This window comes from Triturus cristatus, chromosome 2_1 (genome assembly GCF_964204655.1).
Source record: "Triturus cristatus chromosome 2_1, aTriCri1.1, whole genome shotgun sequence".
Taxonomy (NCBI): Eukaryota; Metazoa; Chordata; class Amphibia; order Caudata; family Salamandridae; genus Triturus; species Triturus cristatus.
The window spans coordinates 567,148,150-567,170,679 of record NC_140581.1 but is presented as its reverse complement, the minus strand read 5'-3'; the positions used below and the strand labels follow the sequence as shown (position 1 = coordinate 567,170,679).

At 38.8% G+C, this 22,530-nt stretch overlaps 1 protein-coding gene across 1 annotated transcript in view; it reads right to left on the bottom strand.

The window, feature by feature from the left end:
- ADGRV1 (adhesion G protein-coupled receptor V1) overlaps positions 1-22,530 on the bottom strand; it is a 1,990,932-nt gene that overhangs the window by 1,231,944 nt on the left and 736,458 nt on the right. Inside the window, exons 42-43 of the mRNA XM_085632468.1 lie at positions 4,481-4,622; positions 3,785-4,047 (exon numbers count right to left, since the gene is read on the bottom strand). Coding sequence (XP_085488594.1) covers positions 3,785-4,047; positions 4,481-4,622 — 405 coding nt within the window. The remainder of the gene's footprint in view (positions 1-3,784; positions 4,048-4,480; positions 4,623-22,530) is intronic.

Genomic DNA, 22,530 nt, shown 5'->3' with positions numbered 1-22,530 from the left:
GATGGTGGAGATTCCTGGTGTCACATCTAAATTGTGAAATACGATATAGCTTGCCATGAGATCGGCTGACAACTCAAAAGAAATTAAAAGGAGAAGGTGGGAGAGAGATTTTTACACCCGAATGACAGAATGCAGTCCCACTTGTTAATCAGTATTATTTTGTTGCCATCACCTGAGCAAAATATAAAATGGCAAGCACTTAGGAAGACATGGCATTCAGTGACATGCTTAAGCTCAGAGAAGATAGACTACTTTGATTCTATTACATTTAAAACAAATTCACGGAATGCTAAAGTGCCTTTTCCTGGCTTATGCTAACTAGGCCTCAGTTAGACTTCAAAGTCATCTTGTTTAACATTTATCTCACACTGCATGTTCACTGTTTATTATTTCAGCAGGACACAGTCAAGCAAAGTCATGTTTGTTTATTCCCACTGAAATTGTTCTAGCTGTTCTCAAAGTAAACTTTCCAATATGAGCACAGTAATGTTGTGATCATTCAAGGTTTCTTCCGCTAGCTCACTGTACTGTATTCATTCACAATAGTACACTGTTGTTTTGCAACTAGTATGTACTGCCATCTCTGGATGACATTAGCAAAGAAGGTTTGAATCAATATTCATGTAGCGGGATAGTGCTTTGATGGTAAGGCAATCTAATGTTTAATAAACCAGTGCTTTTATTTGCTGAAATTATAAATCTTTTGCTCACACCGTGATGAATTTACAGTTTTATTTATGGTCTATGAGAAGCTTCTCTATATGAACCCTCAATTTTTGGGGTGAACTAAGAACTTTCCTGAGACTTTTCCAATGATGCTAGGGATGCGGATTGTTTTCTTACTGTTTTTCGTCACTCATTGGGACTTAGAATATTTCTGATTATGCCCATATCTTTCACTTACCTTATTGCAAAGAGCCTTCATGGCAATGACTAAGCATCCACATTTATGATTTCTGTGTTGCACCCTTTTGAATTTCTTTGTTCTAATTCTACCCTATAACTCAGTCATTGAGTCTGTCCAACTTAATAAACTGTGTTTTTTGATTTGCTGTGTTGTGCCTTATCAGGGGACATTGCCACATGAAATTGAGGTTTAACATCCTCCCTGACTCATCCACCCTTATGAGTGCTACTGATGTATCTTTTGGGGTGTAAAAATTTTAGAAATCCACGTGCTTACAGAGTCAATGAGCAAAAAGAGATTTGAGAACACCAAATGTTGCTGAGAAATAGAAATATATGGTCTTTGTTACTAAATTAAAGGCAAAGTGCCTCATTTGATATTTGGAGGGTGACCTTCAAACCTGCCAGGTCAGGGCTTCCCACCACATTTACAGATGCCAACCTGCTTGGCAGACCAGTGTCATCTTAAGGATATTCGGGGCCCCGGGCAAGATGCATTTTGGGCCCCCATGTTTGTAACAACCTTGAAGTTTTTTACACATTTTCTGCTAAGTATCATATCCAACATGATGCCAAACAATTACATTTTACTTAAACTTTCAGAAATCGAGTTACACAAAAAACAATTGAAATATGTCTTGACGGTTGTCCTGAAAACCCTTAGATTTACACTGAGTAGAGTGAGAAAGAGTGGGAGGTAGAGGTAGGCAGTGAGAGGGAGATAGGTTAAGGTGAAGGCATAGATGTGAGATAAAAGAGAGAGAAAGATTACTTTCCTGGGGAGGCCCTTGAAAGGAGGGGGCCCTGGGCAATTGCCCACTTTGCCCATGCCGTAAAGCATCTCTGTGACAGACTCTCTAAGCCTTCATTGCATCAGCTGGTGTGGAAGACGCACTGAAGGCAGTACAGAAAACTAGGTGGTTGACTTTTGCTTTTTGTCCCGGTCTCCATTTGTTTTTTTCTAAAACAAAATACTAAAGCAGAGTTGGTTTTTAGAAAACAATAACAATGGTCCTGACGTGCAGGGAGTTTTCTGCCTGTACCTGGGTTATTGTCCTATTTCCCTATCAGGATCGACCATGCCTTGCATGGCAATCAGGGGGCAGAGAAATGCAGTGGGAGTTTTCCTGCTCTGAGTAGGGTGGGGCAACCATCACTGTGACCCGGTGGGCCAGAGCAGATGGGATATCAGGTCAATATATACAGCTGGGGGACCGGCCCGAGACCTACCCAAATCAACCGTCCCACCCAAATTGGAATTCCTTGGAGGGAGACAGAGACACCCAAACACCTTTACTGTGTTAGAGAATATACAAATCTCAGGCCGTATATATATTACAATCAACATAAACACGAAATTTTATCAACAACATAATTTGATTCTCCAAACTTTTCAACGTACAATTACAATATGTACATCAAGAATATTTGATTATGAGAACTAATACACGTCAATTCCTATCAACAGTTGCTGAAAGGAGTCATGGCTGGCCACCCCCAAGGCACCATGGGATTGACTATTCCAAACGATTTGGGACTGTGGTCCCCCATATCGCAAATTGCATATCAAAAGGCGAACTCACCTGCCCCCTCAAGATAGAGGAAGCGTGGGCCAGCATGAAAATTGGACCCCAACATGACCATGCTAGAGCCAACCCAAGAAGGGATCCCCCCTGGCACCCAATGGGGATGGGTCTGGGCAACCAGGCCATACCTTGGTCCCCGGCCCAGATGCCATCCCTCGACATCCTCTGGGCCATGTAATGGAGTACCGGGAGAGGCTAGGGACAATCGCTGTAGCGGGAGTCCCAACCCCTACTCTATACACCCACTGCAACCCGCAGCCCCGGTTCTTAAGCCAAAGGCTTCCTAATTCAGAATTCACCTGCACTTCAATTACTGATGCCAAGGTTGTACATCTGTTTTGTGATCAAATGTGACTCCTTCCCTGTCCCAATGAGAAATATACTGTCTTAGGGGATGCGAGGGTGGGAATAAAAGCGGCTTTACCGCTGCGTTCCTATGCAGCAGTGGCAGTGCGGCGAGGTCCCGGGAGCGAGGCACAGCAGCGTGGTCGTCGTCGGGGGCAGCCAGGTGAGGAAACCAGGTGGGGATGCACTCCCCCTTTTATCCTCACCTGGCTTCCCCCCCTCGCTCCCACTGGCCCATTGGCTAATTGCTGGCGTCCATACCGTGAAAATTCAGAGCTGCTGCTCCACCGTTGTCGTCGCCCGCCACCGGTCCGAACCAGCTGGCATCTGTCTTGGGGGCTCGCCATCGGTTGGCGCTGCCCCCTGAGCCATTCCTGATGGTAGAGTCAGCTGAGGCCTTCCTTTCCAGAACCTGATAATCCCCTTCACTTTAAAGGAGGAGGTGGAACCACAAGTTTGTTGGGTAGGAATTACCTTAGGTCCAAAGTCTTGATTCAAAGGTGATCGTCTAACTGGACATTTGTTAATGAGCTGCATTTCTGAAATTACGTTGTTGTGTGTATTGATATTTTTCTCAGAAAACACTAAAGATGACACTCAGGTAGACGTTTTCCCCACACCTAAATACATTTTAAAATATATAGTTAGACAGCAAAGACTTGAATATTGGTGTAAAAATGCACTTTTTGATGGGGAAACTCAAGTGCCCTTTCAGAACATTACAGCCAGAAAAGGAGTATTTTATCACCAGCAAAATACGACAAAACAGGTTTAATACTGAGAAATGTAAATAAATGAAATACAACACACTTCACATCTACAGGTACTTTCTAGAGCTAGATATTAAATACTTCTAATAGAGAAAGTGCTGGAAAGTCACAAAAGTTTACTCTTTTATTCATAATAATTTTAATGAGAATGTGAAGCCTCTACCTAAAAAGTCCTACCTTGAGCCTCACTCCTTCCTCCAGTATGATGTATCCGTGTGTAGGTGTAAGGTCGCCGGAGGCATCAGAGGCATTAGTTCCAGTCACCAGGTACTGAACAGTCACAGTACCAAATACCGCCCCAGCAGGATCTCGGACAATGTACATCGTGGCAACGCTTTCTGACAGATAGAGGGCAGTCGGCTCCCGAAGATAAAAATGGTCCGTGTTATTAAATGACAGGATGCCATGGCCGTCATCATTTGCAAAAATGGTAACCGTGGCTGTTCCAAATAAGAAAAAAAATGACCTGTTTAGTTTCATGCTTTTAGGGCTGTCTGAAGAACCTGTCCATGTAACTCAAAGAAGCATTTTTGCATCAGAAACCACGTGGGGAAGGGAGCCTAGAGCACAGGTACTATATGTACTGCAAATTATTCAAAACATAGATATAAATATTGAGTATAATCGAATATATTTGTAATTGCATTCATATAGTGCTTACTACCCCGGACGAGGCGTTGAAGCGCTTTTTCCGTGAGTAGCACGCTTCTCCCGAACTCAAAAAGAATTAGTGGTGTATTAGTATAGGGAAATATGAAATTAATTTGAGCGGTGGACATGTTAGTCTGTTATTTGGATTGAAAAGGATATTGGAGGGATGTGTGGCTTCTTTAATATTTATTGTGTTAGGGGCTAACAGCTTATAAACTTTACCTGTTGTGTTGCGTCCAAGCTCCAGACCAAAGGAGGGATTTGCTAGAATCACTTGAAATGCTTCATCTCCTTCTGGCAGGTCATCATCAAAGATTGTGATGTCAATGTATTTGTAACGTTCTCCATCAGAGAAAGAGAGAATCTAGGAAACAAAAGGACTGCACCTCTTATATCACAGAATACACCCATAACGATGGAGAAAAAATTCAGTATAGTTCACATCACATCATAAACTGAATTTCATGCAGATGTTTGAATTATAGGTGCTGTTTTTTATTCCCAGCGCTCTCATTTAGTTCACCTCCGAAGTACTGTAAGGCTGAGTCTGGCCCACAAGGGGACCAGGACCAGTACAGCAAGAAGCCTGAAATGGCCCTGGAGGTGTAGAAAGGCAGTGGGCTGGTTTATGTGATAATACAAAGTTTGCTCTCACTCTCAATGTTCCTCAACCTGAGATATCTTTCAAGTTGGATTATTGTAAATTGTTTGTGGTAATCGATGCAATATCCCAGTTATGAAGGACCTTTCTAGGAAAACTGTGCTTGGAAGATTGTTGACGGAAACTGCTTTGAATTAAGTAGCCACCCACCACCACAATATGCCTGTATTTATGACCCCAGGTACATAAAAGGAAGAAGAGCACACACGCTAAAGCACTTCATGTGAACTTTCAGCCAACCCTTCAGAGATTACACAAATATACCACCGTTGGCGCACAGAAACTCAGTAACCAGAACTGCTGACCCCACTCTCCTACGTACATGAGTGCTAGTAAGAAATGGGAAGGTTCCACGAGGATACCAGCTTCTCATCAGACCTGGCTGTGCGAGTCCATGCCTATCCTCAATGCATGCAATGCCAAGGCCCCAAAAACAACAAAGTGATGAAAGCAATGCTTGGAACTTCAGCACCTTAGGGAGGAGGACCTGGATGTAACCCGGCATGGTGGGCGTAATTTGCGTAGGCACACTACGCAAAGCTCCGCGAAATGGTAAAAAATCTTCGCGAGCACGCAGGAATGCCTCGAACACGCGGAATTGCTTGTTCCGCCCGTTCGCGAGGCTTTGTTCCTGCAAACTTGCATTTTGGAAGCGCAAATGAGCAAAAAATTCCGCGAAGCCGCGGATCGCGGAATTTTTGACAATTCCGCTTTGTACATGGAATGCGAAATTACCCAAATTCCACGAGCGGAAAGGAATTTACCGCCCCCAGGCCTAAGATTATCTGATTTGAATTACATATGACAAATAGAAGAGTAAATATTGTTTCCGTGTACATCCCTCCGAACACAAGGGTTCAAGAGTTATATATCTTACTGTGTTTGCTTAAGTTATGGAAAGATGCTTCACACCACAAAAATATTAAATACAGTGACATCATATGTTTTATACTGCAGAATACTAGTATGGAAATATTTTTAGGAAGCTGTGATTGTTCTGAACTTCTTTAACACAAGAGTGGAGAAACAATGCTATTATGGAAGCCTGTAGTGCCGGAACTCCGTGTACCAACAAGACTACCTTCAGCACATTTAAAATATTCAATGCTAACTTACTGTATCTCTATTATAAAAAATAAAAATAGACCCTGCAAAATTCATCGAGAAAGGTCTCACCGGCTAGTCTATAAAACCACAGTTATCTTCAAAATAACTGAGCGTAATATGCAAGTAGTTGGTAGACAGAGCCCCCATTGACTAAACAGCATAGATGCCTTCTTGTTAAGTCTTCTAAAAACATATCCTGAAAATGGGGCGGAGCTAGGGTATTACACCGCTGAACCTTGCAACTTGGGCACCTATTCCGATTAACCAACAGATCGCTGCACTGTCTATTTGACACCTACTTGACTAATGCAGTAGTTGGCCAATAGTCTTGTACTGATTTTATTTATTTTATTTTATTCTGCCCCATTCTTTATGTATACGAGCAGCAAGATTTCCATCAAGCAACATGCCCTGGAAATTTCAAGTAGGTTTTACACAAAAGAGGATGCAGTGTACATTTCAAAATTCGATTGCACATCTTGAAAGGTGTCATTTTATCCTTCTGTCCTACTCACTCCACAGCTCAGAGTTGGCAGGATTACGAGTCTTAGTGCAGATTTGGTCACATGTACCCAGAAGGCCTCATCCAGTTAGGGGTAAGCAGTGGGCAGCAGAGCACATTCTCAGAGCAGCACTGACAAACTGTTCAATATGGCCTGTGTCAAAGTTTTGTAGGTGGCCCAGAGGTCTTTCACACAGAGACATAGGTTGTGCCTTTTCAGCAAACAGCGGCTCGTTAAGAGTATCAGTATCAGGTGGGCGTTACAGCACCACTGCAGGTTTTTATCCTAGCAATGGGCAATATGCATTTGAATCTCTTTTTGTGCACATATTAACTACAAAATGTGCCTACGGAAAAACAGTAGGAATCGGTAAATCCAGTAGGTCTGGCATTTGGTGTTGACCTTTTGGCTTAGCTAATTCGTATTTTGTTTGGAAATGGTTTTTGTATGAAGGCACAGACTGCATGAAAACAAGCATACCAAAAGTAAAACTGTGTGTGTGTGTGTGCACGTGTGTATGTGTGTGTATACATATATATATATATATATATATATATATATATATATATATATATATTCACTAAAAAAACCATAGGTTTCATACACGTTATAGTTAGAAATTAGCATTTAAAAAACCTTGCAAATTCACTTGAAAAACCATAGGTTTCACACACGTTATAGTTAGGAATTAGCATTTAAAAAACCTTGCAAATTCACTGAAAAAACCATAGGTTTCACACACGTTATAGTTAGCTGGACATTTCACTCATACAAAACCATTGAAATTCCCCCGTTATAGTTAGTTCAGCTAACTATAACTCGCGCGACCGCAATCCACTGCTGATGACGTCACATATTACATCACTCATGACATGGTCAGTGACATTACTCATGACATCACTGATGACATCTCAAATGACATCACTGATGACATCATCCAGTGAATATGTGTCTTTCTGAAAAATAAATATTTTTTATATATGTATATCTAAAGGTTAATGGAAGAATAAATGGGTAAATAAGTGTCTAAATGGATGTTTTTTTTGTCAAATTAATTGTATAACTGACTTATTAACGGCATCTTAGTGAATACAAGTATTAGTGAGTAATGTTTAAATATTTAAATATCTGTATCAGTGTCTCACTTTGTGTATAAGTAGCTGCATGGGTTGGTGAGTAGCTACATGAGTGTGTATATGGGTTATTAGTTCGTTTTTAGAGTATCAGTATGAGTGTCTGTATGGTTCAGTGGGGGATGTTACTTAGCGTATAGATGCATGAATGAGTGACTCACTGTTTGTATGTGTTTTGAAGACAGTATATGAGCAGGACAGTATGGGTGGATGAGTGTGTGTATGGGTAAGAGAGTGAATGACTGTCTCATTAGTGTCTTTATGAGTAAGTCCATATGTTTTAAACTAGTATATGTGAGTATTGATGTATATAAGTGAGGATAAATGAGAGTGAGAGATTGGAAGAGTTCCTGTATAAATAAATATGTGTTTCTATAAGTGATTGTTTAAGAGAGTAAGTATGTGTACGTTTCTGTAGAAGTAAGTGTAGTGGTGTGTGTATAGCTGTATATGCAAGTAAATGGATGTTTATTTGCATGTGTGAGTATGTGTGTGAGTAGCTCTATGTATGAGTGTAGGTGTGTAACAGGATGTATAGGTGTATAAGTACATATGATGACTGAGTACATGTATGAGTGACTATATAGAAGTGTTGATGAATGAGTGGATGCGTATGTAGATTTTGGAATTACTGAATACATTGTTCTAACTGGTATTGATATCTCTATAGTTTTCAAAACTTTAGTTTGTATTTTTCAATGTGTGTATCAAAGTTTATATTAGGATAAGAGGAGGTCTGCCACTCTTACACAAGGATGATGTCATCAGTGATGTCATCAGTGATGTCCTTTGAGATGTCATCAGTGATGTCATGAGTGATGTCACTGACCATGTCATGAGTGATGTAATATGTGACGTCATCAGCAGTGGATTGCGGTTGCGCGAGTTATAGTTAGCTGAACTAACTATAACGGGGGAATTTCAATGGTTTTGTATGAGTGAAATGCCCAGCTAACTATAACGTGTGTGAAACCTATGTTTTTTTCAGTGAATTTGCAAGGTTTTTTAAATGCTAATTCCTAACTATAACGTGTGTGAAACCTATGGTTTTTTAAGTGAATTTGCAAGGTTTTTTAAATGCTAATTTCTAACTATAACGTGTGTGAAACCTATGTTTTTTTTAGTGAATTTGTAAGGTTTTTTAAATGCTAATTTATGTACGTATTATTATATTTTTTCTATACTTATTTTACAATAAACTACCTATGTATATAGTTATAGATTGACTGTATCCTGTAATATGGAATGGCTCAGCTCTTTTTATTTGAATTTGGATAAAGTTGAACAGCATAGTTAATATCTTCTATAAACTTATAAACAGTTTAAAATGTTTGTTTTTTTAGGGTTTTTCACGGTGCGCACAGGCAATTTTTTTTATTAAAGGAAATGGTTTTTTTTTATTTACGAGGTCCTTTAGGTACCCCCTGAGAAGGTCTAGGGGGTCAGGGAGTGTCTTCCCTGCCTCCTTTTCATGTTTTAGAAATCGGGTTAAAAGTAATTCATTTCTGATGCGTGCGTGCACCGTGCGCGCATGCGTGAGAGCACCGTGAGCGCACCAGAATTTTTTTTTATTAAAGGAAATGTTTTTTTTTATTTACGAGGTCCTTTAGGGACCCCCTGAGAAGGTCTAGGGGGTCAGGAAGTGTCTTCCCTGCCTCCTTTTCATGTTTTAGAAATCAGGTTAAAAGTAATTCATTTCTGATCCGTGCGTGCACCGTGCACGCATGCGTGCGAGCACCGTGCGCTCACGGCAAGTCATGTGATTACGAAACAACACTTTTCATTGGTTCATAGTAGTTTCTGTTCCAGAATCTTCAAACACCACACCCACTCTCCTCACTATTTCTTCCTATTTCCTGAGACAAGGAGCTGAACAGCTACTCTAGTAAACTTTTACTGGAAAATGTCAGAACAGCAGTCCACTTCAGGGAGTGAGGAGGAGACCAAGGAAGACGAAACAAAAAGACTCTTTCATCTGGAAATTCTTCACCTTTCCAGAGGGCCAAAAGAAGGTGAATGCTCCGAAGGTGACATGCACTATTTGTGGAACTGTCTTATCCAGAGGAGATCCCAGCAAGAAATACTCATTGAGTATTTATTCAATGCTGAGGCACTTCAAGACAGTGCATCCTGTTCCTTATGCTCGAGAGACAACTAGAGCCCTAAGGTTCAACCCTCCACCTGCTCAGCCGAGCACATCATCTGCGGCCGCAGATTCACCGTGTACCAGACCACTGGACATCCGCCCCCTTTTCCAGAAGGTGCACATACATTGCAATGTGTGCAATGCTGTTCTTTGCTACGGTGAGAGCAGTATTAACTTGATTGAAAACAGAATACAGCAGCACACATGCTCCAGCCCATAATTTTTTTCATTTATTGTTTTTGTTCCTGTTGAACAGTTTTTCATTACCCGTTTTTTTTGGTGCTCTAAAAAAATCAAAAAAAATACAAAATTGTTAAAAAACTAAAAAAAAAAATACAAAACAAAAAAGACAAAAAAGACAGTTCTTTTTAGAACCCACTTCACTTCTCCAAGAAGAGCTATATTCCTAATATACTGTGTTGTAATTTTATTGAATGAATGTGTAGTGTATACATGAATGATTGAAATGATTGAATTGACTGAGTGAAGAGGAGGAAAGGACAGACAGAATGAGTGAGAAAAGGAAAGTATGATCAGTCATGAAAGGGAAGTGAAAGACTGACTGCAACAAAAGGACTAAGGGTAGAGGATACAGGTAAGAAGAGTGAATGAGTAAGGGAATGGCAGTGAGTAATGGAGAGTGATGGAGGGGGAGTGAGAAAAGGGGAGTAAGGGACGGAGATAGGAAAAGGGAGTAACAGATGAAGCAGATGAAGTACAGCAGGGTAAAGGGATTGAAAGTAAGAGAAGTGGAGTGATGGTGAGATAAGGGGTATGAGGATTAGAAAAGGGGGTAAAGGGGGTAAGGGAAAGTGAGAGATGGGGAGTGAGGGGATGGAGGGATTTAGGAAACTGGAGTGAGAGAAAGGGAGTCAGGATTTCAATGATCAAAGGAGAGTGAGGGAGAGTGAAGGAAAGAATGCGAAAAGATGAAGGGGTGTGAGATACAGACAGGAGGAAGTGAAGTAGGAGAATAGGAGTGACTATGAGTAAAGGATAGTGACAGTTAGGGAAGGTGAGGGAAGGAGAATGACGGAGAAGGTTAAAAAATTAACATAGATGGAAAATGAGTGATGGAGAGAGGAGTAGTGGTAGAAACAGAGATGTTAAGGAAATTAAGGGTAAGTCAGACAAAGGGAGAGAGACAGAAACAGAGACTGAGAAGGAGTAAGGCAGTTAGAATGACTGAGACATATGGAGACAGGGAGAGAAACATGGTTAAAACAATAGTGATGGAGGCAGTAAACCTGGGGGAGTAGTAGAGAAGGAGTGAGGGAGTTACGAAAGAGCAGTAAAGGAAGAAGAGAGAGGGTAGGGGAATGAGAAAAGCAGAATGAGGAGAAGTGAAGCAAAAGGAGCATGAAAGTGAAGGGGTGAGAAATACAGATATTTTAAACTTACCTGACCAACAAAATAACTTAATTAGAAATAAATGGGTTTTTTGAATTACAAGAAAAATGGATTCAATTTCCTAAATTTTCTTTCTAGATCTGAAAAAAAAGAAAAAAAGTAGTAATATTTAACAATACATTTTAGAATACAGTACACATATTTTCATATTTAACAAAGTAATTTTTTGCCCTTTTTTTGCTGTTTTCAGAATATATTGAATTTCACTGAAAATAGTGATATCAATTGTATTAATCACTTAACAGCGGGCAAAAAAATAAACAATCTGAAAGATTGTTTAAAAAAGCCCTGAATCTATCCTCAGTAAAACATACCTTGATAGACATGTAACATATATATTATAAATATCTTCTAAGAACAATAACTATTTGCAATAAATAACGTCTGTAAATCTTGTTGCTTAAGCACATACACCAAAACAATATCTGTCAAAGAAGTCCACAAAAGAAACATCTACCTTTCCATGAGACCAAATGGTAATTTTTTAATCATTTTTAGGTGAAATATCCAATGGTAATCCTATAAAATGGAAATAATGGTTTCTTCAGATGCTGCAATTTGTATCTAAAATTTTGGTTTTAGAAAAATTAAGTAGGAATTTGGTAATTCTGCAGGCAAACGTTGCTTGAAAATCAATTGAGAATCATTACACAGTGTCCAGCCTTTTTCACATTTTAGATAAACTGTGTAATGACCAGAAGTTATAGAAGGTCCATCATGGAAAATTATTGCAACTGCAACAAAAGTCTTTCCTGATATTGATAATTGATTTCCTACAAACTTCTTTATTAAAGTGTCCAATTTTGTTCCATCAGCTCTACAACGTTGCATCATTAAAATTATATACTGTCCATATTTCATTAAAAATAACGTTGATAACATTTCTGATTTACATTGAGAACATTCCATGTTGTGATTTGCATCTTTAACTAATTTACTAAAAGTCACTGATTTACTCTCTGGTAATGTTAAATGTATGAACCTTTCAGAATCAACATTAGTGCTGCATGTGTTCATACAGTTTTCACAACAATGTTCCCATTTATAAGAGAGACCAAACATATTTCTATTTCTACCCCTTCATCTTCCAGTACCATAAGCATATACATGAAGAATTCCTGTGCATCTTGCTGGACATTTTGTGTAAACTGTGTACATCCTGAACATACATCTAAAAGATTTCTAACATCAGAAGCACTTTCCATTTTAGTTTTATCATTACTCAACTTCTCATAAAGGAAACTCAGCAGAGAACAAAATCTTTTTTAATGATTTAGTATTATCTGCTCTTGCAAACTTTCAAGATAAAATACAACATTCAGCACTACATTAGTGTAGCAGTTGACACCAGAGCTATTTTCAAAATGACAACCAACAACCTCTTCAACATTGTCCTTTTTCTTTTTGCTTGCAATCACATCACTCTCCTTTTGTTTTCTCTTCTGTACATCCTCATTACAGATATTCTCAATTCTCCTTTTCCGACAAACAACACGTTTTTCAAACACAGGATACTGACCTAAATGAGGAGCATAGCTTCTTGTTAACCTCTTCGATGCCGATGACGGAACGGTTCCGTCATGCACGCCGGTTGGGCTGTGCTTATGACGGAACCGTTCCGTCATGGCCCCGCCCGCGCTCAAATCTTTCAGCACTGCGCGGGAATCCGCGCAGCGCTGAAGAGGTTAATCTATTATACTCCTTTACACAATTTGCATCAGCACTAACTTTTGAGTCATCAAAGTCTATTATGAATAAACCAGATAATTTTTTCACTCGTGACAAAGCAACATATGCCATACCTTCTTTAAACATACTAGATCCAATGTTTACAAAAGCTCTATCTACAGTTAATCCTTGAGATTTGTGAATAGTTACAGCATATGCTAGAGAAAACGGAAACTGCTTCCTACGTACATATAAGTCTTTCACAAGCAAAAAACTAACTGAACAACGACTAATATCTTTAACCTCTTCAATCTGATCAAATTTTATTTTTAAAAATTCAATTCCATCTTTTTTCTGGTAATTAACAAAACCCACAACTTTACCCATAGCTCCATTCACTAAACCTTTTTCTACATTCAAATTACGTCTTAAAATTACTCGACAGTTCATACATACATAAAGATTATTTTCTAAACCAGCTGTTTTCGATATGTTTATCTCTAGAGAATCCAATTTAGTTTTCAATTTGCCTGTCAATATAATAGTTATTCCTTCCTGCTGTATTTTATCCACGGCTTCCATTTTCATAATCTCTTCATTTTCCAATTTCAAAAGTTCTTCATTGAATATAGAGCATTCATGTAGTGTTGGCATTAAGCAGATTACAGTATTTTTTTCTGCAATTTTCTTGTATATTTTCTTTGGAACTATTTGTTCTGTTGGAAACAAATTACATAGCAATCGACTCTGTAAAGCTTATCTGCCATGTTCTGTGAGTAGTCCAATTCTGATATCTTTGAGAATACTTGCATAATCATCATCATTTGCTTGCCGCATATTGGTAATGAGTTCTTTGTACTCAAAGTATAACCAAATAATCACATTACCTATACTTCCTAATGACTTTTTTGTGTCTTCATGTGCAAGAGTATTAAATACTGGTTGTACTTTAACTGGAGTGAGCTGCAGTAGATCCCCAAAAACTATAACATGTTTCCCTCCAAATAACACGTCATAGTCTGTCTTTAGAATTTGCTGCATTCTTAAATGCACAAAAGCAAGCATTAAGTTTGATACCATGCTTACCTCATCAATAATGAGAACTTTCATTTTCTTCAACACTCTTGAAACTTCAAAACATGCTTCTCCTGTTAGCTTGTGGTATTCTAATTTGTTCTAATGCTCTACTGGTAACATTAGCAAACGATGTAAGGTAATTCCTTTTATGTTATATGCTGCTAACCCAGTTGGAGCAGTAACAACACAAGACAAATGTGAATCAGTTTTTTTCTGTAGGTAAATTCTAATTACTTTAATTAAGAAACTTTTTCCAGTTCCAGCTTGTCCACTCACATACATTCTGATTGGTTCAAATGATGTGCATGAGCACTCTTTATTTTCATGTAGTAATCCATGATCAATTCGTTTTGTGACTTCTTCATAAATTTGTTGTTGTTTATCATTCAGTTGTTGTTCCAAATTTGGTAAGTTTTTAAATCTTCCTGAGCTTGATTCATAGCTGTTTCCACTTCAGTCATGGCTATTGCAGCTTCATTTTCTACGATTGGTTGTCCTAGGGGATCTTGACTGAGCGTACCAGAACTTTGACTGTCTTGAGAACTGTCTCTAGCTACTTCAGCTGCAATTGTAGCTTCTTGTTCAATTTCTTCATTTAACATTTGTACATAATTTGTGAAAGTACTGCATTCTATGCTATCTTTACATGCATTAAAGGAATCGTCATAGCTCTGAAAATCTCCAAGTAATTCATCCTCTGAACGCCATGGTTTAAACAGCTGTAAAAGTGCTAACTAGTAAAATTCCTTTTTGTCAGTAGTGTTGCAACTCAGCTTCCTGTGATTAATCAAACTTCCTTTTGTTTGTTTCACCAAACATCCTTCCTCACCAATGACTTTATATTGTCCATTGTTGATGTCTTCTGTGGCATTCCGTGTAAAATGTAGTTCTGCAGCTCTTCATAGAGACACATGTTCTCAAGATGATGACTCCTGTTTGGGTAATATGTGTCCAACATATTTGTTTTCAAAATGTCTGTACTTTCTGGTTCGTTCTCTGCTAAATATTCAATTTCTCGAATAGATTTCAGTACCCGATTTCGCATTCTTGCAAGGCCTAAACTTACCCAAATTATTCTTCTGGATTTGGAGTACAGACTTGCAGATGATAACCTATCTGAGCATTCATATGACCCAATATCTCGATGCGATAACATCTTTAAACTGAAACTGTATAGCTTTTTACTGACAGTCTTCTCGTGAGAAATCTCTTCCCACATTTCTTTCAATTCTGTTTCCTCAGATTTAGTGATGTAAGATGTGACATACCGAGCAACAGCAATAGAATTGTCAGCTACATACTGAATATCCATGTTAGCATTCCACATGGATAGAATGACTGGGTTGTAGTAATTTATATATTTTGACTCTTCTTTTCTTCTTAGGTTGTAGGTATTTTTCGGAGATTTTCTTCTAATAGTATGTCGCACAGCTGACATAAAACTGTTTACTCTTCCTTTTGAAAGAACAGGTTGTGGAAATCCAAATCGACATTTTGTGTAGAATTTATCTTTACTCTTGTACTTTCGTCGACAGTATTTTCCACACCGATGACTTTGGAAACGTAAAACTTGCTCTTTTATGTTTGCTTCTTCTGTACTTTTAGGTACAGCACATGTTGCATATTCTTTAATGAAAGATAAGACTGCATCATCAGAATCTGTTCCAAATTTTGGGGCATCCTTGATCCACAACAGCATATGAATATGAGGAGCACCTCTTGCTTGGTACTTTTTTCTCCAAAAGAAATCCACAACTTCTCCAAGAGGTGGATTTTTTTTATTGCAGATGAAGGACATCATAACCTCAAATCTATGATTGAAATATCTGCAAACATTAACCAGATCCAATGAGCACAATTCTCCTGCTGTCTTGTATTGGATGTTTTCAATATTTGAATTTGCCTCTCGAAGAAAATCCAGTAAATCATCCCAAGCGTACTCAGCACAGCTTAGGGTAAGGAACCATGTAGGAGTTCCTGAATTCCGTAACATACATTTAAATTCTCCATGGTGTCGGTACCAATATTCATTAGTTCCACGCTGACAAGCCATCAGATTAATCAATTGAGATTCCAAATGATCATCTCGCTGTTGCACTTTGTTCATAAAATCCTTTGCAGACACATTATGTAGATGTACTCCAGTTTTTAAAATGTGATTTACTGCATAAGATAGTGCAGACAAGTCACTTTCAAATAAAAGATGGAACAAATAAGGAATACTTTGACGAAATCTTCGATCTTCTGCATATAATCTTGTAGTCCGATACTGAGAAGCAGGAATCTGTACTGGACGTTCATCATATCGTCCACCTTTTCCTGTAGGAAACAGCTGGGGAAAACAACGAGCTTCCAAGCTCTCCTCCCAGACACTCACGGGAGTTCCATTTGCTTTTTTCATCTGAAACAGATCAATAGTGTTTCCCATAACTTCTTTAGAATGAAGAGGATGTATGCTGAAATGTTCATACATTTCTTCTTCTTTTGACTTATCCACTTTTTCAATTTGCCCAGTTGGTATTCCTGTGTCTGCTAGTAAAACTTCTTCATCTTCATCCATATAAATTGATTCATAGTACTTATTATTTCTTTTCAAATATAAATTTGCTCTTTGTACTTTTCGTACATCTACTAGCTCCTGCCAAATTGTCTTATTCTTTGTAGGTACACCATTAACCAGAATAACTAATGGTTCAGTTTCCAAACTATCTGCATCAATTGTTTCAATATTTTTTTTCAAATCTAATGGCAAATAGACAACTCTTCCTTTTAAACCTCTTTGTAAATCTGAAGGAGATTATTTTTCCTGTTTTGGGCTCCATACGAACTATAGTCTGAAACGGATGGACACATTGAATGAGTACATACTCATACGTATTTAACCCCTTCGCTGCGGCGCGAATTCCGCCGCAGCGCTGGAGGGTGCGGGGGGGGCAGCGCGGTGGCGCTGTGCTCATGACGGAGCCACTCCGTCATGAGCCACGGTTGAGCGGTGCTCATGACGGAGTGGTTCCGTCATGACTCCGCCCAGTTGCATTGTCCCCCCGCACAGGCGGGGAAACAGCGCCACGTGGGCGGAGCGGCCGCCAACGGTCGCGGCATGACGGAACCGCTCCGTCATGAGCACACGGCAACCGTGGCTCATGACGGAGCGGTTCCGTCATGAGCGGGGAAGGGGTTAAATCACTAAGTTCTGCAGGAATATCAACCAATTCTAAATTATTATGTACAGCTCTAGCTGGCATTTTATTTTCTTCTAACTTGTTATAACAGTATTTACAAATACGCTGATCTTCACCCAAATCAAAACAATTTTCCGGGAAACAAATATGTAGCAAAATCCTTCCACTCATAATTATTTTCTTTTTCACTTTTTTTATAGAGATCAACATTCCTTGTTTGAGTTTTATAATGGCTTCTCCGGCAACAAATACAAGTAATATGTGGTCTTTCATTAGAGATGATAGTAAATTTTGTCATTTGATCTTCAAAATGTTTACTAACAGTGGGTTCTACATTCTCTTCCACATTTTCTTCAATAACGGTGTCATTTCCTGCACTTTCTTGTTCTGGACCAAAGTAACAAAACTGAATATCATCAGTAACCTTCTCTACATCTGATACAGATCCATGCAACAGAGCACTATTCAACTCATTTAACTTTAGTGCTGGACTTTTAGCAAAATACAATCTTCTCACAAACTTTCTCATTTCAGTATGATGTACTGCCAGCATCCTAAAATGGTGAAAAACACTTTGACAAACTTTCCTAGAAAGACAAGCCAGAGAATGTCCTTGCAAACCAGTATTCTTTCTCACTCTGCATGGATCTAGTCTTTGAAGCACCTTAATCTTCTGTTTAACACACTTTTTTACCATATTCTCTTAGAAAGTTACGTAATTTATCAATAGATTCTTGTTGTACAGTACAAATACTACTACAATTCCAAGTGTACACTGGGGCTTTAGGACGTTTCCCCATAACCTCATCAGCTAACACTTCTTCCTCATTCCTTGGAACCATTTTCTCCTTTTCCATTACACAACCATTTAACTTCATAACTTCGACCACTGGTGTCAACTGCATGCAGCAAACTATTACTTCGAAGATAACTCTCTTCATTAAAAAATGGTTCAGTACTTGAACTATGCTTCCATTCTCCTAAGAACACATTACAAAAGTTTTTTTTTTCACTACTCTTTTCCTTTTGCTTTTTGACTTCATTACATTGACTATTTTATCTAATGTACGGATCCTGTTCAAAATTAAAATGAATAGTTTTCTTTTTAATTCCAAAGCCTTTGCAACAATTGATTCAATATGTTTCTTTTTCTTATAAAATATTGCTTTCTTCCTATATTTTTTCACATCCTTTAGCAAATTGAACACCACTCTTCTCTGAAACATTTTTTTACGAATGTTTTGAAATTCTGTTTTTCTTTTTAAGTCATTCTTTCTTGCTTCTGATTGTACATTAGCATTTAGTATTTTCTTTCTATTGTCTTGTTGTTTTCTTCTTGAAACACTATTTGCAGTGGATATACTTTGTACATTTTTTCTATGTTTGAGGATATTTAAAAAAAAATCCTTAGTCTGTTTACCAGAAGACTTTTTCTTTTTTCCAACATGAGGTTCTTCAACTAATTTCTGTTGTCCAGTTGTCTTCAAAAATAGATGTTTTTGCTGTTCTTTTCTCTTTCTTGATTTTATAGGCATGTTTAATTTATTTCAGTGTTGTTCAGCAATACCTAAAGGAAACTAAAAAAAAAATACCTTTATGTAATTTAAATATATTACTATATTTTTTTTGAGCTTTTAAAATCCTATCATATGAGCTGCCCCTTTCCTACGAGTACAAGTCTTACAGAACAAGAGCAACACGAATGAAATCTCTGACAACAATTCCTGTGTGCAGACAGACTCATGGTGTGATTCTAGGCAGAAAACGATATTTGATTGGCAATTTCAAAGCACATTTACTACTGTGGTAGAGCAAGTGATAATTACTGTAACAGCCTGACACATTTTCCTTATAGTTTAGAGAGGCAGAAAAGAGCAAATGTCCTAACAGCTATTTGAGACCATGAGCATGTGGAACCTGGGTGAGTGATTACACTAGAGCAAAGGAAATGAGTCTTGGTGATGTTGAATGTGTTAGCATTACACACTGCTATCTGAAATACCACACAGTGCTGAATAGTAAGCATGGGAATGCAGGAGAAGAAGCTGCCTGTGTGCTAAGAGTGTGTTTCTGGAGACTGTGTATTATCAGGTGCAAGAGAGATCTGCATGGACGCTTACACAACTGCATGAAGACTGCAGAGATGTATGTAAGATCACCTGTGGTAAGGGTTAATTGGAGTTTTGAACATGTAGGAACTACCTCACCCATTGCAGGAGTAGAAGGAAAATCTACCCTGTTGTTTTCAAATGTGTTACCATTTGCCTCTCATCTGTGAGATAGTGATTTGTGCTGAATGCTAACCATCACAGTTCAAGAAAACAAGCTGCCCCTTTCCTACGAGTGCAAGTCTTACAGAACAAGAGCAACACAAATTAAATCTCTGACAACAATTCCTGTGTGCACACAGACTCATGGTGTGATTCTAGGCAGAAAACGATATTTGATTGGCAAATTCAAAGCACATTTACTACTGTGGTAGAGCAAATGATAATTACTGTAACAGCCTGACACATTTCCCTTATAGTTTAGAGAGGCAGAAAAGAGCACATGTCCTAACAGCTACTTGAGACCATGAGCATGTGGAACCTGGGTGAGTGATTAGACTAGAGCAAAGGAAATGAGCCTTGGTGATGTTGAATGTGTTAGCGTTACACACTGCTATCTGAAATACCACACAGTGCTGAATAGTAAGCATGGGAGTGCAGGAGAAGCAGCTGCCTGTGTGCTAAGAGTGTGTTTCTGGAGACTGTGTATTGTCAGGTGCAAGAGAGATCTGCATGGACGCTTGCACAACTGCATGAAGACTTCAGAGATGTATGTAAGATCACCCGTGGTAAGGGTTAATTGGAGATTAGAACATGTAGGAACTACCTCACCCATTGCAGTAGTGGAAGGAAAAACTACCCTGTTGTTTTCAAATGTGTTAGCATTTGCCTCTCATCTGTGAGATAGTGATTTGTGCTGAATGCTAACCATCACAGTTCAAGAAAACAAGCTGCCCCTTTCCTACGAGTGCAAGTCTTACAGAGCAAGTGCAACACAAATTAAATCTCTGACAACACTTCCTGTGTGCACACAGACTCATGGTGTGATTCTAGGCAGAAAACGATATTTGATTGGCAATTTCAAAGCACATTTACTACTGTGGTAGAGCAAGTGATAATTACTGTAACAGCCTGACACATTTTCCTTATAGTTTAGAGAGGCAGAAAACAGCACATGTCCTAACAGCTACTCGAGACCATGAGCATGTGGAACCTGGGTGAGTGATTAGACTAGAGCAAAGGAAATGAGCCTTGGTGATGTTGAATGTGTTAGCATTACACACTGCTATCTGAAATACCACACAGTGCTGAATAGTAAGCATGGGAATGCAGGAGAAGCAGCTGCCTGTGTGCTAAGAGTGTGTTTCTGGAGACTGTGTATTATCAAGTGCAAGAGAGATCTGCATGGACGCTTACACAACTGCATGAAGACTGCAGAGATGTATGTAAGATCACCTGTGGTAAGGGTTAATTGGAGTTTTGAACATGTAGGAACTACCTCACCCATTGCAGGAGTGGAAGGAAAATCTACCCTGTTGTTTTCAAATGTGTTACCATTTGCCTCTCATCTGTGAGATAGTGATTTGTGCTGAATGCTAACCATCACAGTTCAAGAAAACAAGCTGCCCCTTTCCTACGAGTGCAAGTCTTACAGAACAAGAGCAACACGAATTAAATCTCTGACAACAATTCCTGTGTGCACACAGACTCATGGTGTGATTCTAGGCAGAAAACGATATTTGATTGGCAAATTCAAAGCACATTTACTACTGTGGTAGAGCAAGTGATAATTACTGTAACAGCCTGACACATTTTCCTTATAGTTTAGAGAGGAAGAAAAGAGCACATGTCCTAACAGCTACTTGAGACCATGAGCATGTGGAACCTGGGTGAGTGATTAGACTAGAGCAAAGGAAATGAGCCTTGGTGATGTTGAATGTGTTAGCATTACACACTGCTATCTGAAATACCACACAGTGCTGAATAGTAAGCATGAGAGTGCAGGAGAAACAGCTGCCTGTGTGCTAAGAGTGTGTTTCTGGAGACTGTGTATTGTCAGGTGCAAGAGAGATCTGCATGGACGATTGCACAACTGCATGAAGACTGCAGAGATGCATGTAAGATCACCTGTGGTAAGGGTTAATTGGAGTTTTGAACATGTAGGAACTACCTCACCCATTGCAGGAGTGGAAAAAAAATCTACCCTGTTGTTTTCAAATGTGTTAGCATTTGCCTCTCATGTGTGAGATAGTGATTTCTGCTGAATGCTCACCATCACAGTTCAAGAAAACAAGCTGCCCCTTTCCTACGAAAGTCTTACAGAACAAGAGCAACACAAATTCAATCTCTGACAACAATTCCTGTGTGCACACAGACTCATGATGTGATTCTAGGCACAAAACAGTATTCCTGGGTGATACCAGTACACCTTAACTTATGGTGAAGACATACTCCATAATATCTTACAAGTTCAAGGCAGTTAAATATCTTCCAAAACATAAAATGTAAAACACAACTTTAAAAGAAGAAGCACATTTCTATTATTTATATCAAAACACACCACATACATCCCCTCTCAAATTCATAACTCACCTTTAAAAGTAGTTAGTTGAGAAAGAAATGTGCCATTCACACAGCAGATTATCAGAGCCAGAATCTCTGAGCTGTACTCCTCTCACCAAAACCACTAAATGGCAAAATGTCCCTCTTTTTTCACACATATACATGTTAACTTCAATTCACATTGCTTCCCACATTTTTTAAAATGGAAACACACATTTCCATTGGTTGCAAATTTCAACACTTTCCAAATGATTCCTACCCCCAACATGACTTCTGCCTGCTAACATAGCAACAGATCATGGAACACTGGTCGGAGCAGAGAGGTCAGAAGTTCAGCACCCAATGTTTCTAATCCAAAGAGCAAGAGTGCTTGACTTTTCAAACCTAACAGCATATCCAAAGTAATCTTCTGCGGGAACACATTTTTCTGAACCAATACAAAACATGCTTTTAAAAATACAGCCTAGTTTTTAGTGTTGAATGGTCTGAAACAGCCAATGAGTTCTTTTCATTTAAAAAAAAGTATGTAAGCCTCCATTTTACAACTATCTTTCTTTTCATATTACCATTCTACTGAAAGACACCTTCTGAGTGTATCCAGATCTGCTTGAAAGATGTTCACAGTGTGGATTGTAGGTCATAGCTATGTCTAATGGAGTGAAAAGTATGCAGAAAAAAGAGGTATTGTGAAAGACCTTGCTTTGCCAAATGTAGACATTAAATGGATTGGTCAGAGAGGGTTAGAGTGACACCAATTAATGCCTTTGGTGAAATC